At 36.2% G+C, this 19,515-nt stretch overlaps 1 protein-coding gene across 5 annotated transcripts in view; it reads right to left on the reverse strand.

Moving 5' to 3' along the window:
* The window catches only part of TOX (thymocyte selection associated high mobility group box), a 350,259-nt gene that overhangs the window by 56,376 nt on the left and 274,368 nt on the right, over positions 1-19,515 (reverse strand). For all 5 annotated transcript variants that reach the window (XR_013178209.1, XM_077166832.1, XM_077166836.1 and 2 more), the window contains exons 4-5: positions 15,470-15,751; positions 1,187-1,417 (exon numbers count right to left, since the gene is read on the reverse strand). Coding sequence is in view for 4 of the 5 variants with exons in the window: in XM_077166832.1 (XP_077022947.1) it covers positions 1,187-1,417; positions 15,470-15,751 (513 nt within the window). In the remaining variant the exon portion in view is untranslated. The remainder of the gene's footprint in view (positions 1-1,186; positions 1,418-15,469; positions 15,752-19,515) is intronic.

A 19,515-nucleotide genomic window follows, 5' to 3' on the forward strand; every position in this document is an offset into this window, starting at 1 on the left:
TTACTGAATGAATACATAAGTGGATTTAACTTATCTGGCCCAGTTTCATAATCTGCAAAATTAAGATACTAATTTCCTTGTACATCTGTGAGTATTGAGTAGAATCAATGAGATAAGTCATGTGAATGTGCTTTTAAAGGAATGAAACACTACATATATTATGACTTTTGATATATATTCACAATATTTAGGTACTCCAAGATGCACGAGTTAAGTATGAGATTTTCTGCTTTTTTTAAAAAAAATATACTCTCCTGGATCTGATAAGGAAGAGAAGTAAAGGCCTCTATCAAGATTCAAAGGTAATGCAACTGAGTATTCTGCAATGGCTAAAGCTGTATCTTAATAATCATCTTAATGACTGTATTTTAATGATAATGCTTGCCTAATATTCTCTTTGTACCAGTGAGATTCTAGATGGTGGCAATGGTAATTTAGTGCCAGGTTTAGAAATATGGGATCAGTGTTGCTTCTTGTTGAGGTGGACAGTATCCACTCACTGAATTCTCACTCTTTCTATGGTTTCCTATCATTCTTAGATCTCTGGGCTATTTATGCAATAGCTGAACTGTAAAGAATCTCACATGGCTCTCCCTAAGCATGGTCCTGAGTCATACCATGGCAATCTATAAGAGGAGGTAAAAAAAAAAACAGGCATCTGGTTTCATTTAACACAGTCTAGAAATAGAGTATATGAGGGATTGAATAACATACTCTGGCAGTCTTTAGGGAATGGCTAAGGGTAGAAACCCTTAAATTTGAGGTTAATTTAGCAAAGAGCAAAAAGGGCTCTGATGACAAAGAGTCAATGGTAAGTGCTGAAGAGGGAGGGGTGCAGTGTGAACAGTTTTCAAAATACTTTTAGGATTTTTTTTAGTCTTTATGATCACACTGGCAATACTAAAGGATGATGTAATCCTGGCTGGGATATGCAAAAGTCCTTCCAAAAGTGACTATACTACATAAACTTTGAGACAAAGGAACTAACACTCTATTTATGGAAGAGAAATAAAGGAGTAGCAAACTATGTGAGAGTTTCCTAAAGTCTGGTTCCGATGGGACACATTCTCAGCCTTATTTTTAGCAAGTGAAGAATTCATCCAAAATCCTCAAAAGTTATTTCTTCAGAGTGCGTCAACTTTTGAAAATCACATTGGTTCCCACTCCATACTGAATCCCTTCTTACCTGTTTTTGCTCTTCTCCTAAACCATCCCACATTGAAGCCACAATTTTAGAGACTTCACCAAAGGTAGCATTTGGATTTTGGCCCTTGATGGCAGCCTGGGTATCGCGAAAGAATAATGCATAGGCAGACACAGGCTTCTGGGGCTCATTTGGGTCCTTCTTCTTCTTCTTTTTAGGGGTTTTTGGTTTCTTTCCCATGTCAGAGGCAGGCCGCTTCTCACCACCATTGATCTGAAATAAAAATCAAAGTAGAATTGCAGTATAATAAACTAAGAAAATTTGGGGCGAGGAATCAAATGGTTGTTTTTCTTTGTGGCTTATATGCATACACTCATCCATACACACTGCACAAATACAGAAATTTCTAAGTGACATCTGGATTTGTTGTTGTTTTGTCCAGATAAAACTTCTGAACAATGTATACCAACAAACTGGATAACTTAGATGAGGTGGACAAATTCCTAGAAATACACAAACTATCAAAACTGCCTCAAGAAGAAACAGAACATTTGAATAGTCCTATACAAATAAAGAGACCAAACTGTTAATCAAAAAAAACTCCCCAAAAAGAAAAGCCCAGGACCAGAAGTCTCAATTGGCAAATTCTACTGAACATCTAGAGATGAATTAACACAAATACTTCTCAAACTCTTTCAAAAAATTGAAGAGGAGGGAACACTTGCTAATATACTCCATGAGGCCAGCATTATCCTGACACTGAAGCCAGACAAAGACACTAGAAGAAAAGAAAATTACAGCCCAAAATCCCTTCTAAATATAAATGGAAAATTCCTCAACAAAATACTGAATCCACAGCATATTTAAAGGATTATGCACCATGACCAAGTGGGACTTATCTCAGGAATGGACAGATGGTTCATTATTCCCTACATCAATTAATGTAATACCTATACCATATTAACTGAAGGAAAACCTCACATGATCATCTCAATTGATACAGAAAAAGCATTTGACAAACTTCAGCACCCTTTCATGATAAAAACATGACTTAAAATAGGAATAGAAGGGAACTTCCTCAAGATGAAAAAGCCCATACATGAAAAAAGCCCCAGCTAGCATCTACCGAATGGTGAAAGACTGAAAGCTTTTCCCTTAAGATAGGTACAAGACAAGTATGCCCACTTTTACCACTTCTATTCAACTTAGTACTGAAAGTTCTGGTCAGGGAAATTAGGCAGGAAAAATAAATGAAAGGCATTCACACGGCAAAGGAATAAGTAAAATTGTCTTCATTCATAGAGAACATGATCTTAGATTAACAAAACCTTAAAGAACCTACAAAAATCTGTTAGACCTAATAAATGAATTCAGCAAATTTGCAGGATACAAGATTAATGCACAAAAATCAGTTGTAGTTTTCTACACTAAGAATGAACAATCCTAAAAGGAAATTTCAAAAATTCTATTTATAACAGTACAAAAAGAATAAAACACTTAAGAATAAATTTAGTCAAGTAGCTGCAAGACTTGTACACCAAAAAGTATGAAAGACTACTCAAAACAATTAAAGATGACCTTAATACATGACAAAACACTTTGTTTTGGGCAGGCCATGGTAGCTCAACAGGCAGAGTTCTCACCTGCCATGCCGGAGACCTGGGTTCAATTCCTGATGCCTGGCCATGCAAAAACAAATACACACAAAAAAACAAAAAACAGACAAACAAATAAAACACCCTGTATTCATGAACTGGAAGACAATATTGTTAAGATGGCAATACTATTCAAAGCAATCTACAGATTCAATTCAATCCCTATCAAAGTCCCAATGACATTTCTTGCATAAACAGAAAAACCACCTCTAAAATTCACCGGAAATTTCAAGAGATCCCAAATAGCCAAAACAAAAGAATGAAACTGGAAGACTCACAATTTCTGATTTCAAAAGTTACTACACAATGCTATAATAATCAAAACAGTGTGGTACTGCATATGGATCAATGGAACAGAATTGAGACCTGAATAAGCCCTCACATACATGGTCAATTGATCATCAACAAGAGTGCCAAGATCACTCAATGGGGAAAAGAACAGTCTGTTCAACAATTGGTGCTGGGAACACTGGAAAGCTACAAGGAAAACAATGAATTTGGACCCTTACCTATACATGTGCATACACTTTTAAAACAAAACATAGGGTAAATATACATAACATCAGACTTAGCAATGATTTCTTAAATATGACACATAAGCACAAATTGGGCTTCATTAAAATTTAAAACTTGTTCATCAAAGGTCAAAAGAATGAAAACACAACTCACAGAATGGGAGAAAATATTTTTAAGCCACATATCTGTTAAGAATTTACTAATCAGAATATAAAGAACTCCTATGACTCAACAACAAAAAACGGGCAAAAGACTTAAACAGACATTTCTCTAAAGCAAATATACAAATGGCAATGAGCACATGAAAGGATGCTCAATATCATTAGTCATTAGTCATGAGGGAAATGCAAATCAATATCACAGTGAGTTACCACATCACTTTCATACCCACAAGGATGGGTATTATCAAAAAATAAACAACAAATGTTGGCAAGGATATGGAGAATTGAAATAGTCATATGTAGCTAGCGATGATCATACTGGACAGCACAGCTTCAGAAACTGGATTCCAGATTCTGGAGATTTCGAAACAGCTTTATAGTCAGTATAAAATAAGGGTCCATTTTCTCCCATTTTCTTTAAGTATGAATATCTGGATAATTTTAATTGTTATTCTGATGAAATTGGGAAGAAAAATCAACAAATATAATTAAGATACCTGCATCTGAATTGTATGTTTTTCACCAACTAGATGTGCTGTCATATCATTACTGTAAAATGAGGGTTATAGGCTAGGATTTCTTTCCAGCTCTAAAACTACATGAATCTACATGTACATAAAATAGGACATCTTTCCACAACCCTTATTCAGCACCATAAAGTCCCATGTGTACTCTTAATGAGTTGACACTATCATGGAAGTTTCTACCCTCACCTTCTATTGTGTTTGTTGCTGCCTTTTTTTATCTGTAAATACATTGTATTCAGATAAATTGCTAGGCAGAGTGATTTGTATAAAATAGTTGCCACCATTGGAGAGGAAGCTGATCAAATGAAAGAGAAAAATATATAACATCAGAGAATCTGAGATTATGCCATACTTTTATCATTTTAAGCTGTACAATTTTGGGCAAATTACTTAATTTCTCTGAGCCTCCATTTCCTGTACTATAAACCAGTTGCAGAGCTATTTTCTAATTGTTGAATGGTATATATTTCTATATTTTATAAACTTTAAAAGGATATTCAAATGTTAATTATGTCATGGCATAAATCTAACTAAAACAAATCTGCCAAAGAATAAAAAGAAATGACCTTAGTATTAATATGTGATGTCATAAGATTACATTTAAAATATATACCCAAGAATCAAAAAGAGATAGGGGAAAAACTAAGAGAATTATTTGATTACGTCTTTATTGAAAGAGATATTTAAAAGATTTTCATTTTGAAATTATCTACTGAAGCAGATCAAAGAACCCTATAGACACAGGATGCTCTGAGCTGAGTTGACAAACTGTGCTAGATTAATACTAGAAGATAACTTCCCCATGATGGATCTGTGAAACTGTTGGACCACCTACAAATCTCTGTCAGATAACTAGCATCATCTGACTGAGGTAATACTGGGAAAACTGGCGTAAGAGACAGTAAAGATAAGACAAACGCTTTGGCAAATATGATTTAGAATGGTGATGGTTCTCAAATATGGCCACACTCCAGGATCATCTGGAAAGCTTTTAAATACCCTGATGCCCAGGCCTTAGTCTAGACTGATTAAACAGAATGCCTAGGGGTGGGAAACCAGCCTCAGCCATTCCTGCTCAACCTGATTCCTTCTACTGGCATTTAACTATCTGAAAGACAAAACATAACATATGAAAACTTTCTCTGTGCCCCAAGACTCCCCATGGCCCTATCTTTTTCCTCTTTCCAACCAAAGTCCTTGAAATGGTCGCCTGTGTTGTGTGTAGCTTTTGCAACTCACTTCAGTGCGCTCACCTATCACTTAGCTTTTGAGAAGCCCACCATTGGCCACACTGCTAAATCCAAACGACTTTTTATTCCTCTCTTACTTGTCTTCTCTTCCAGGGCTCCATGACATCCCACTCTCAGGATTTCACTCCAACCTCACTGCCTTCACTGTTTTCAAAATCATTTTTAAGCTCTTTCTCCTGTATCTGGGCATTATATGGTAGAGTCCCTGATTTTTTTTTTTTTTCCTGCAAACCTCTTCTCCCGTGAGCCTGTACTTAAATAATCTCACAAGTATGCAGGATTTCCGTTACCCATTTGTCAGAGGATACTGTCAAGTTCAAGTTTCCCCAGACCTCTGCACACATATAAACAACTACTGTTTGACATCTCTATTTGGAAGCCTCAAAGACTTCTTGAAATTGAGTCAAGCTCCTGCTTCTCACTTGTATAGTTCCGTACATTTCCATTCATACTTATATATTAAATTAGTAAATATACCATAATTTTTGTGGAATTTGGATCTCCTGTAGCATAAGCACTATGAGGACAGGGTCCAGGTCTGATTTTGCTCACTAACAGTTTTTATGGTTCCTGATACAGAGTAAATGCCTAATGCTCATTATAATGATAATAACAAATAATATAATTGAAAGAATGAATAAGTGAAAGCATAGATGTTTTTTGTCACAGGAAATCAAGTCTCATTAATTGATGTGAGTACTTTAGGGCAGTAAGTAAATATGCAGTAAAAGAGAAACCATGGATTGATTTTAAAAATTATCTGATACGTTATTAGTAATTTCTATGGGTTATATGTTGAATTTTTATTATTTTCTTCTTTATGATTTTTACAATTTCCAAATTTTGTGAACATGGCTATTCTTTACGTTCATAATCATAAAGTATTTACAAAAAGATATATAAAAAGGAGTTAACAAGGGTCTCCAATGAAGGATATAAAATATAGAGTAAATGTGATATTGGAGGGCATAGTTTATATAAGATTGAGAATATTTAAAAAGAGGATAAAAAAGGTAAGAATAAATGAATGCTTATCTATATGGAATATTACTGAGAATAGTAATTAAAGTTAGGATCTCATACACTGAAATACCCATAACTGCAGATCATATCAAATGCTCTGGAAAACAACCAAATGTCAGGTATAGAGATAAATTTCCGAAGGTGCAACATACGAGTTCTTATTAACATATTTCCCCAAATTCTTTAAATAGTTTGCCCCCTCCATTGTCCAAAATAGTGTTTCAACCACAGATCTTCATACTTTTTTTTCCCTTTTGAATTCATGTTTAGACAATGCACTGCAATTTTTACCCTTACTGGATGTGTGAGCCCCTACTGCCCCAGAAAGGAGGACAGTTATCCTTTGGTATTTGACCACAGGGCCATACTCACTAGGGATGAGCTGAGGAAGCAGGAGAACCTGCTCAGACAATAATAAACGCTACATATTCAGTGTATCAAGAGCACAGATGATCAAATATTGAGGCAATGGAGAGCAATCCTATCGGAAACCCTAAAAAAAAAAAAAAAATGCAACCAGTCTATGCTGTGAGTTGTCTGGGGGCTTTTCCTATTCCTGGTTTGTATTGTAGTGTCAGCAGAAGCAGTCTTGCACAACCTCAGAGTTTTGTTTAGAAGAAGCAAGCATTCTGGGACTCTGCCTCCACATTTTTAGGTGCTATGGGGTTTAATTCTGGGGCTCCAACTGTCTATCTGGTTGAGCCCCACAGATGCACTGAGCTATGTAGCTGGGATGTTGCCCCCTAGTAAGGCCAAACTTCCAACCAAACTCAGAACATTTACATCATTTTTGTCTCCGCCATTCCTGAATGCAAGAGCATACTGATCTGCTTTCAGTCACTGGCATGTTAACGCCTTCCCTTTCAGTACCCGTGTTAACTTGGGTTTGAATTATCTGTCACGCAAAAAAACTGCTTTGTGGAAGACCAAGCTAAAAGAAACACACAACATATTCATTTCTCAAGATTTACTGCCTTTCCTTTGCTAATTAAGCTAGAAACCCCCAAAAGCTATGCTCTTGGACTGTAATATTCTTACTACTCATAGAACTACCCTCTTAGAACTTAGTTATGATTTAAGATAATGTCCTGGCTTTCACCAATGGCTTATATACGGGATGGGGGGGGGGGGGTGGACTGTAACTTATGAAAGATCTATTTTTTAAAAATAAAATGTATTTTGGAAGGAAGCATTTCTTATATTGCTCAAGGTTCCTTTTATAAAGACTTACTACATATGCATAATATCTTTGCATCTTTGGATCTAATATAAAGGAATGCCAAGTCTCTGTCATGGTTTTAGGTCTCATGTGGGCAAGTACTTGGGAATGCTATATGGAAGTTAAGGCTGTTTGTCACATGAAAGCTGAACACTGCCTCAGGAATGACAGAAATGACTTTTCCTGTGTCAGAGAGGGTGCAGAAATAAGCTGCTGTTTCAGATTCCGTGTAATGACCTGAGAATTTGTAAGGCCTGCTTTCTGGAGGAAGTTTCATCATATATGTGAAGGACACATAGTTATTCCTTATATGCAAAGCTTCTTGAAGAAAGAAATGTTGATATAATTTGGAAGTACTTACACACTACTAACAGATTGCATTTTGAGAGATACCTGGCTTTTTTGACCACAAGCTATTTGGAACGAACACGATGATGATGAGTACAATTGTGGTTGAAACATTAGCTGCATGGATCCGTAATATATCCCTCGTCTTTAATTTTGAGTATTGTCTGGATCCCGAATACTTACTTAGATGACTCAAAGCTTATAATCTTATATCCAAATTTTCTAAGAAGCCCCAACTTCTAAAGTTCATAGCAGTACCGCCTTGTAGAACTTTCTTGGATACTGGAAATGGTTTTTGCGCTGTCCAAAGCAAAGTGGCAGCCAGTAGCCACATGTGGCAACAAAGCTCTTGAAATGTGGTTAATGCAATTAAGGAATTATTATTTTTTAAATTTTATTGGATTCTAAATAGCCGTATTTAAATGTAAATAGTGGCACACAGTCAGTGGCTACTGTATTGGACCATACTGTCTTAGAGTACAATATTTTTAAAGTTATTTGGGTCTAAGATTGGAGACTTAAATTTAATTCTTATATCATAATCTTTAGCATGTAGAAGAAACCACATAATGCAATTATAAAAATTCCCCATGACCACAAGCACATTGAAAGCAGGGACCAGGTCCCTTTAATCTTCGCATGCCTTCACAGTGTCAGTGCAGTATCTTACCTACAAAGTAGGACTATGCACCATTCTGTCTTTCCACTCCCTCATTCTTATAGCATGGCGTGGAGGCTTAGAATTACAAGGCAAAGAAAATAGGAAACACACGAAAATGGTATAAAAATCATGGCAATTAAGAACACGGCTGGACTGAGGTCCTAAGTGTAGTCCTGAACACCCACAGGCTTATTTCACCCTCAATAAAGCACTAATGAATAAGTAAACCAATACCCAAATACAGAAATAAAAATTACTTTCACATAAGCTGTACACAAATGCACATACTTCGTGTAACTTAATCCTAGAGATTTATTTCTAAAATCCTCAGAGGTGTCCTTAGGTTTCTGGTAATCTACCTCCTGCCATGCGTTCTTGCTTAATTAGAGTGATGCATTTAACTTATCACAAGAAAACAATAATCTTTCACTTGAAAAAAAAAGCATGTGTTAACAATGTTGCTTAGATGATATTTCTTAAGAATACAGAGTACAGGAGTTGAGATCATCAAGGAAAGAGTATAACTGATATTGAAATGTCCCTGGAGAAGTTAGACACATCTATAAGCATCTTTAAAATAACCTGCCGCAGTCCCAAAGCCTTTAATGGAGCTGGGAGAGCTGTTTAATGCACAATATCTTGCAGTAATCGCTGTAGTTTAAAATAGATTTTAATCAAGCACCATCTGCATAATAGGCTGAACAAACAACACAGAACTCTACTTAGAAGTCTTATCATATAATGTAAATATAAAATCTTCACTGTGGAAATGGGGCATATCACAGCACGTTTTGTGATGGTAGTTTTTGAAAGTAAAAATTTTGCTACTTAAATTTATTCTCTTTTTTGTTCTAAACTATGCCATCTAAAATCCCCTTATGAAAATAAATTCAAATAAGCGTGGAAAGCAAGTCATTTAGTTACTGTGAAGTCAGCAAGACTGTAATACTTCTTTCACTCTACAAAGGGGCTTATTATTATCATTAATAATAACGGTACATTTCATGACTCAAACCCTCAATTATAAAAAAACACATATGAAGTGCTATACTTTAGAAATGATTCACAAGTGTGGGGCATCGTATTTGTATCAGAGGCTTTTAAGCAAATTCATTTTTAAGATTCCTTCATTCTGCCAAACATAACTGAGTATTGTTTTTGGATGAGTTTAGCAAAGTCACCTGCTGGCTTTATGTGAAATAGGCAGTTTGGGCTAATGCCCAGAAAAAACAAAAAAGTTTGGTTGACACTATATATACCTAGTCGTCCCATTTGTCAATTTTGTTGGACTTACTTGCTCTTTTCTAAGTTTGCCTGTGTAGAGTAATAGGTTCACTTCTTGTTCTTTTGGACTGAGGGCTTCTCCTGCCTTGCATAGAATGCGCAAGCTGTTAAGGTGTGGTCCAACTGAAAAAAATTCCAGGGACCTATGTTTAACCTTGCACTTGTATTTCATGAATTAATTGGGTATGCTCCAGTCAGCTAAGGCTAGGGCATGTCTGAGAACATGCACAGCTTGAAAACACTATATCCTAGTGTAATTTACTTACTTGTCTGGATTTTAGGAACAGTTATTTGGAACCAGGTGCTAAATGGTTGTTCGACTGAATTTTACCATTTTTCCCCAAACTAGTTTGTTAGGGTCAGTCTTAACCAATTGGAATACTTTTTTTTAAAAAAAAACAATTGAGGGACATATATTAATTCAATTGGGGACCTTAAGGAGTTCATTAACAGTATCATATATATCATGTGAACTGCTGAATGGTAGCATAAAAAATCCAGCTGACTGTAGTAAATGCCAGATTCTCAAGTCCCCATTTTAAATATTCAATCTCATTGCTAGATAAAGAGACTTGACATTTGGTTCTAAGACTGCTTGACTTTATTTAATGTTTGCAGAAATCTATCTTTTGGTAATTTTTGCTTTATTCCAGGAGGCTTCTTGTCTTTAGAAGTGGTAAATATATAAAAACTACTTTTCTAAAGGCTGATGTGTTATCCTATTTGCCTTGAAAAAAAAAATAGCATTTAGACTTCTGTCTCTGTCCAATCTGGTGGCATACATGCATTGACCAGCTGGCAAATTAGTAAGGAACTCTTGAAGAAAAAAACTAAGTGAAAACAGCAACACAGAGAAGTAAGAAGAGCACTGAAGCCAGCTGTCATCTCGAAATTGGTTGCTGAACCTGCTGTAATTGAGTCAAAGCATGCAGTAGAGAGAAGACAAAGTCCCTGGCTGACCCCAAGTGGGATATGTAATAGGAGAGTTCCTTTTACAGAAGAATTACGTGCTCAGCACAAAAGTAGAGTACAAATGATCCCCCCTGTCTGTGCTCCTCCTGTATGGAAGCTTGATAGTGAACGGAGAGGGCCAAACACCTCTCATAGAACATCAACTAGCTCCTTCCCCCATCCCATATTATCGATACCCCTTTCCAACATGAAAAAGTTAGAATGGGCATAGCCCAAATATCCCAAAGATTGGGAGAGGGATCAAGGGAAAAAGAGTAGTTATAACAGAGAAGATAGGGTTTACCAAATGAGTATAACTGCTGAATCATTATATTGATGTTTCTTTTAGTTTGCAGTGTCTTGGAGCAGCTAGAAGGAAAAAATCTAAAATTGTGGAACTAACACCTAAACCACACTCTGAAATCTGTTCTATAACTACTTTTTACAATATACTTTGAAATTTATTGCTTTTGTGTATATGTATTTCACAATAAAAAGAGCTAAGAAAAACCCTCTTGTAATAATTCACAAACAAAAGCCTGTATTTGCAAGTGTTTGGAGCCTGACTTCACGCCACTCCCATGGTCCGCAAACCTTTAAGCCAAACATGTCTCTAGATTGTAATAGTCTAGGATGCCTGGCAGAAGCAAATACAAATCATTTTCAGAGGCATCTATTTTCAAACTAGGTACAAAAAATTCCTAAATATCAGCTCTATTTTGAAACCAAAAAAAAAAAAAACCACAAAATGAAACAAAGCTTTAAGACTGAGAGCCAACAATAAAAAAGGACAATTGAATCAGACTCCCAAACCCTCACTTGTCAGAATTAGCAGAGAGGATACAAAACAAATAAGTTTATTTAAAGATATCAAATATATGGGTAGAGAGAAAACAATTTTTTTAAAACTCCAAGCAGATTTGAAAAATAATTAAATAAAAAAAGAATTAAATAATCTAGAAATATAAACTGATTGAAGTCAAATCCTCAATAGACCAATTCAATTTCAGATTAGAGAAACCGAAAAGAGGATTATGAATTTTGAGATAGAAATAAATTAATCAAAATATGATACGGAGGGACAAAGAAATAGAAAATATGAAGAGTCACAGAGGATAGGATGAGAAAGTTTAACATATATCTAATCAGAAATACAAAATTAGAGGGAGGCAAGAAAGGGGAAGGGCAATATTTGAAAAAAAATAACGGCTGAAAATTTCTCAAAATTCCTTACAGACATCTTTAAATTCTACATAAATGTAAACAAACTCACACACATCACAATGTAGCAACAGAATACCAAAAGGCAAGAGAAAACCTTAAAATCATGAGTAAAGGCAGATTACTTTCAAATGAAAGTCAGTGAGGCAGTGGATGTCTTAATAACAACATAGACAGGATTCAATGGGATAATATAGTATCTCCCAAAGGCTGAAAGAGAATAACTATCAATCTAAAACCCTATACCTAGTGAAAGTATTTTCTTTAAGGTAAGTATAGTACCAACAGACCCTCACTACAGAAAATTTTAAAGGCATTAGGGAAGAGATGCTAGAAGAAAGAGAAATGAAATACGTGGGTTAATCCAAAGCCAAAAAAAAAAAAAAAAAAGAATGCATATAACAACAAAAACAGCGTTTCAATGGGGCTTATTAGAATACAGAGTTTATTCAATTGTAATGAAAATGAACTACAACAAGAAGAGCTCCCAATTTCAACTGAAAGGAGTGTTTGGAGTTAGAACTTGTCTATGCTAGAGGGTAAAAATATCAGTCAATCTTAGATTTGTATACATTTGTGTACCATGTAATTTCCAAACATGTAATGGGAAAACAGAACCTAAAAGAAGGAAAGAAAAGAGAAAAAGGAACACAGAACATCTGTGGGACAAAAAGAAAGCAACATACTTAGATGGAGGAAAAAACCCAAATATTTTAATATTTATATTTAAAGTAAATATTCTACTTAAAATTTTATCTAACTATCTGCTTAGTTCATAAAGACTTTATCTAGGCTTAGATTGTCAAGATTATCTTAACTATATGCTTATAACTTATGAAAGACACATGTAAATCATAAGGGTACTTTCAGCAGAAAATCTGAAAGTAAAAGGATAGAAAGGCCCCAAATGTTTTAAACGAAAAACTGTACTCTAAGATATACTTGTTGCCGTATACTTGAATTATTTTAAAGTGTTTATTGTATTGTCAGTACTAGTTTGTAAACGTAGACGCTCAAGCTGCTCAAATTTATAGTTCTTTATCTTGCATTGCTGAATGTCTCTATGACTTAGGTTGTTAAGACAGCTTCCTAGCAATCACAACCATGGGAATGCTTATAAGGTGACAATTTATTTTACTGATATATTTACAGTCTTTCCCTCTTTTGAAACAAACTCATTTCATGCAATTGTTCGATTAGATAAACTGGAATTAATATATAATCGCTTCAAGAGACCACAATGTGTTAAGAGGGAAGCTTTAAGAACTTTTATTTCTGGTGTGAGACTATCCCGTTTTAGTTCACTTGTTAAAAATGTTTTAAATGACCTTTTTGAATTAGTGCTATTTCGTGTTTAACCAGAGCTGTGGCAGTAAAACATTCCACATAAATCCTACTCACACGTAAAGAAAAAAAAAAAATCCAGCTTAATTCTTAATCATTTTGTAGAATGTTTGAGCATTTTCTTCCAAGGATGTTTTCCCCAGCCAGGCCTTTAATACATACAAGATGAATAAATGAGCAGGAGGATTTGCAGAGGAAAGAAGGTGAAGAACAGTATGCAGCATTGGACTGGAGGATAAATTTACTTGAGATGGAAAACATACTTAAGCTAAACATGAACTTGGGAATGTCTCTGTGGACAAAGAGACATTTGAACTGAGCCATACTTAAGAAATCCATCCCTAAACGTTCAAAAGTTTAATTCAAGAAAATACAACTTCTACTATACACCGCTTACAAAATCACTCACAAAGAACTATATATTACTTTGCGATGCAGCTATTGAGCAATTGCATAGGAGACTCCCTAGCAAAGTTTCACACCAACCAGGAGCTGATAGCACATAAATTTATGCCTTGGCAAAATTAGAAGATGTGAATCTTAGCGGTCAACAGCAAATGGCAGAACTGTGACTATTCATTCTGTGGATTCCAGGTTTCTCCCCACCCCTTAACTCATATAAGTTAAAGAATGTGGTAAATGCTATTGCAACTAAGAATAATCCTGCATAAATTTTACTGTCAGAAAATGCCACTAATTTTTGCATTTAATTTCCTGAAATGTCAGCAATGAATCCTTGTAAAGATACAAAATCCAGGTGAACAAACTGATCTTTACCATGAGCATAGTATTGATTGTTTTTCCCCTTGCAATATAATACATGCCATCTATGTTTAAGAGATTAATTTGCATTATCCTACACCATCCACAACCTAAATCTTTGGGCACAAACAAATTCTCAGTGTGCACATATTGGTCCAGATATTCACTGCTATTAGATGCCATTACAATCATCATATTTTATTAAGAACATTATTTCGCCCTCTAAATGCCCAGCTAAAGGCCAGGCTTTCACTAGCCCAGTAAGTTATTAATATAACATCATTTGATCCCTCCCTGCTTTTCCACCTTAACTTAGTAGAGACTGGTTGACTGACAACAGGGAGAGACCATGGGTAGAGAAGAGCACCATGGATTGCCTTGTCTTTTTCATAAGACCAAATAAATCCATGGATTTATTTATCTGGCCCTTCAAAAACTCAGTCTAGATATTGGAGAGTTGACTACATAAAACAGAATATCATAGAATTGTCTTCATTTGCATGTTGACAGTTGAATTTTCCAAAAACCAAATTCTCGCACGAGTGAAAAGAAAACAAAGTGGCTGACACAAGTGACGATTCATTAGTAAGATAAAATAAACAAACCAAAAAGAGGATGACTATAAAGTACTCCTGAGACCCTAAGTGTTTTTCACTGTAACTAGGTACACAGTCCGTCTCACAGGGACAAAGCGGGAAGATGCTTGACTGATACTGTGGTAAAAATACGATTTTGGTGTTTTTGAGTGAGTGTACTTAGTTTGGGTACAGTTATTTTAAAAGCTGCAACTTCTGCAGTTGTTTTTCCATCCAAATAATTTTAAAGAATGGCAACACTGGTGACACAGACAGATGAACAGACAACTGCACTGGCATGGGGTGAACAAAAGACATTCATACAGTGAAACACCAGGCTCCTATTTCTGGAAGCAAGGCGTCATCTCATAATTTAATATCCCTCGCCATAAATTCCTCATCCTCCATAAGAAATGGGGGAGTGAGGTGCTCTTGAAGCATTCGTCTAAGAATAACATACCTCACACACACACATACACACACACGCACGCACAGCCATCATCATCACTGTACTGCTGGGATGCCGCTTTCTTTAAAAAAATGGTTAAAGCAAAGTAGATTTTTAAAAAATGAATCTTGAATTAAGCTTACTACAACTGAATTTAAAGAACTTATTGAGGATGTAAAAGTGTAATTGGGCAGGCAAGTCATTGAATCCATTCAATCTATAATCTCTTCACTAAAAAGAGCACGTGCCCCATCTGACGTTTCTCATTCGGATGACGTAAGCTTACGATTTGCATCCACCAGAGCTCAAGAAAGGGGCCTCAGAATGCCCTCTTTGGCACCTGGCTTTGCCCATAGGTCGCTCCCAAAACCCATCCCTACCTTAGAAGTGTCGTCGCCCTCGTCTTCGTGCACTGAGCTGGAGGGGGAGGGGGTTGCAGACTTGCTACCAGGGGGTGACGGTGAGCTGTGGGGCACGGCGCTCCCCGCCATGTTGAGGCCAAGCTGAGCACTCAGCTGCGATTGGTTGATGGTGGTCAGCTGACCGTGCTGCATCATGGCCGGCTGCTGCCTGATGTCTGCCGGCTGAGCGCGTGGCCTCATGGTCGCCATCTGAGGGTGGGAGCTGTACTGGCTTCCTTCTGGGTTCCGGATATCTTGCATCTACCAAAAACCAAAAACAGAGCACATTGGAAAGAATTTTTCACAAACATGTTTCTGGCCAACTTACTGTTTTTGTCTTAAATTTTTTTATATTGCGGGATGTCCCGCTGAGTTCCACACAGTTTTTTTTCCTAGAGTAAAGTAATCCCAACACTTTATATATATATGTATGCATAGATACATATGCATAGCAGCACCTTTCAGTTGATACATACGTGCATTCATATATATACATACATGCATTCATATATGCACGTATGTATCAACTGAAAGGTGCTGCTACCAAAAGAATAGGATTTGAGAATTAAGTCAACTTCACATTTCATTACTCAAGACCTGATTTATTTACCATCTTTCCGTACTAATGAAGTGCAAACATGTATCATTAATAGATTTTTATATGGCAGAAATTTCAAAATATTGATGCTTATTAAAGTACCTGTCAAAATTATGCAATTATTTGTGATTACAGCATTCATAGCAACTCATTAAACCCCATTTATTTTATTCTGATGATTTAAGAAAGGTTTGGGGAGTGTACTGTAGTTTCATTTTAATTCTATATAGGCTAGTACTGGCTGAAATGATCTACTAACTTCCAGTCTCATAACACTTATAAACTGGTATTAACCAATTGATTAATTGACCATTGAAATGATTTGACTGCACACTCAGATTTGAAAGTAAAGCTCTAAAGTTGCAAGGTCACCATATTAATCCATTATGCTATCTGGGTCACTGCTTTTTAGCCTTAATGAGACTCATCTTGTAATTCAAACAATGAATTTCATGTCTGCAAGGATTAGAATTAAAAGCATTGGAGGATGAAGCTCTTAACGTATCTAGAGGTCAGATGTGAGGAGTACGGTGGATTTCACTTAATATATCTCTGGTATTTCCAAACTTAAAATAATAGGGAATATTTTGTGGTGCTGATAGAAGCAGCTTAGTTTTCTCATACTGAAGGGACTTGTGGAGTTCGTGCAGAGAGGGTGTGCAAAAAAATGAGAAAAAAAATGAATACAGAAAAAATCTATGGTTAAATTGATGTTTTGAAACTGAAAAATAAAATTAATATCAGTATCTCACCCTGTTCCATTTATTTAAAAAAAAATCCTACATGGTGTCACGATTGTCTGGTGTCTACAAATGTGATTGTGATGTGGAAATATTGAGAAGGACAATGAAGTGATGTAATCATAGGCTGTTTTTTTTCTTTTTTTTGTGATAAAGACATTCTATACCACTTATCTCTTGACATCTCACCGATCTTGTTAGATCCATCTGAAACTGGCTGTTCAAGGGTCTAGAGCTGTCCCCTCTTTCTGTAGCAGGTTTACCCTCTCCACCAGGAGTTGTCTTATTAGCCAATTTCATCCCTTTAGACCTTTGCCAACTCTTGCTATTGTTCCGTTTTCTCAGACTCGGTATTAGGTAGTTAAAAGTCTCCAGACCTTCACGGTAATCACTTAGGCTGGCCCCATGATTGTATACTTGCTGCTTTTATTATTCAAACCAACATTTTTCTATAGCCCAATCTGAATTCCTCCAAAATTTTAAAGGTGGCTCATAATTAACCTTTTCACATGGCCCCTGATTTAGCAGTTTTTACCATTCAGGGCTACACGTTAGTGCCACAGTTGTCCTTCCTGGCACTCTATGGAAGAGGAATTAGGGGAGGCCCAGTGTAAAAGCTTGTCAAATGTTTGTTGAATGAATATTTAAATGAACAAATACATAAATAAAGCCCAGAGAAGTTAAATACTTTACCCCAAACCACAGAGCTGGAGTTGCAATCTGCCTCTCCCAGTTCTAGTCTTAGATACTTTCCACTGTATCTAAGCAACTGACTCAATAGTCTAAATATGCCCATAGAGAGTGATACAATTAATTAAAGATAATTAAAAATGCCTCTTTACATTTTACCTACCCAAATCAATGAATGCTTTTATCAACTGTATTCAATTGCCTCTGCTCACACTTGCTAAAATAGGTTTTGTTTCTTTTTAGCTGTTCATCTAAGTTTTACATACCCAATCTTCCTTATGAAATAATAATAGCTTTCCCAAATATCCTTAAAGTTGGTCCACCAAGAGAGAGTACCATAAAAACCAGGTCCAAGTTTTAGAAATACACAGAGATGCTAAGTTTCTTTTCAGGCCTACTCTGTGTCCTGAATGCCTACTGTGTTTTTATTAGACCCTTAGCTCATAGAGCAAGCTTAGCTCTCATTATGGGGAGGAATTAATGATGTCCTATATCTTCCTCCCCATAATCCTGCACCAAATAAATTGTGTGTGTTCAAACATATAGGTTTGTAGGGGGACACATTTCTTACAGGCCAATAAGAAAAAAAATATCGATTTAGATACAAAGTTTCCAGATTCATGACTTCAACCAAAAGTCTTCCAAAAAGCCTAAAACAATCTCATTATATAGCAACTATCTCTTCTTCTGTTTTGCTTTCTTTGGGGTTGATTTTTCATGCTAATTTGGGTTTGCCAGTAGGTCTCTGAGTACTAAATTCTGTATTCTCACCCTTGTACTAAAAGTACCAGGAAGTGGGGATGACTAAGGAGGGATAAAGAATTGGGTCTTGTCTTTTTCAGCAGACACATCATTAGTTCACAATATATCACCAGTAGTGAAAGGCTAGGCAAACACAACTTTAACAGTAACTTTGTCAAAAACCAATTTCCCCAGGTGAGGAGAGGCAAACACAAATAGAGAGAATACCCATCCCTTTAGCTCTCAGGTGCACTTTCAGTCAGATCCTTATATCCCTGGTGACATTTCTGAAGCAGGAGGAGTATTTGAATTTTACCTTGCGTTTATGGTAGGTGGTTCAGAATTCATCATTGCCAAACAGATGAGCTGCGGAAAAAGAAGTAATGTGCACGGAGTCTGTTTACTCTAGGTAAAACTTAACTAGTTAGCTCATGCAGGTGAACAGATGTTTTGAGTACTGGTTCTCTTCTAGAAAGATATTGACTACAGATCCTCCACATTGAATACAAAACCTAAATTTGCAGATAATTATTTCCTGTTAATCCCTGACAGTTTTAATTTATTGTGACTAATTCATATGAGTCAGGCTTAAGGACAACTATCATTCTCTCGGATTCTTTTCAACTACTTCACTGACTTTTTTCTCCTACAACTTTTGAACCCTAAATAATTCCGTAACATCTCGTCCTAAGCCACAGTTTTCCACCCAGCTAAGATTTCTTGTGGTTTTGTTAAAATTCTAAGATTTTAGAATCTTCTAAATTTAAAATTTATTCTTCTGACCCCAAGCTCCAGTCTAATTTTGTAACTGCTAGATAGACAGCACTTCTTTCCTGCTAGAAACTTGAGTTTCTTTTTCAAGGCTTTCCCCCCACCCCATTTGCCCTGCTTCCTCCCTGTCATCTCCACTCAAAATGTTCTGTCAATTTTTTTACTCCTTCCTTTCCTATCAAACTCTTGGAGGTTCTGTCGAGTCTCTCTAAATTGCCCAGTCCATCGGCCCCTCCCTTGCATTCCCATACTGTGGTCATGTTGAACTGTGCAAACCATTAAGATTAAGCACATGTACTCAATCTTAATCCGTTCCCCATGGGTATAAACCCATTATAGATAGGACTTTTTAAGATGTTATTTTTAGTTAAAGTGCAGCCAACTGAAGCAGAGTGGACTTAGTTCATATCACTGACAGCTTCACAAAGAGAACCCAGAAGTCACAGGAACAAAAAAGGCCAGGATGTTGCCATGTGACAGGAGGC

This window comes from Tamandua tetradactyla, chromosome 6 (assembly GCF_023851605.1).
Source record: "Tamandua tetradactyla isolate mTamTet1 chromosome 6, mTamTet1.pri, whole genome shotgun sequence".
In the NCBI taxonomy this organism is placed as follows: domain Eukaryota; kingdom Metazoa; phylum Chordata; class Mammalia; order Pilosa; family Myrmecophagidae; genus Tamandua; species Tamandua tetradactyla.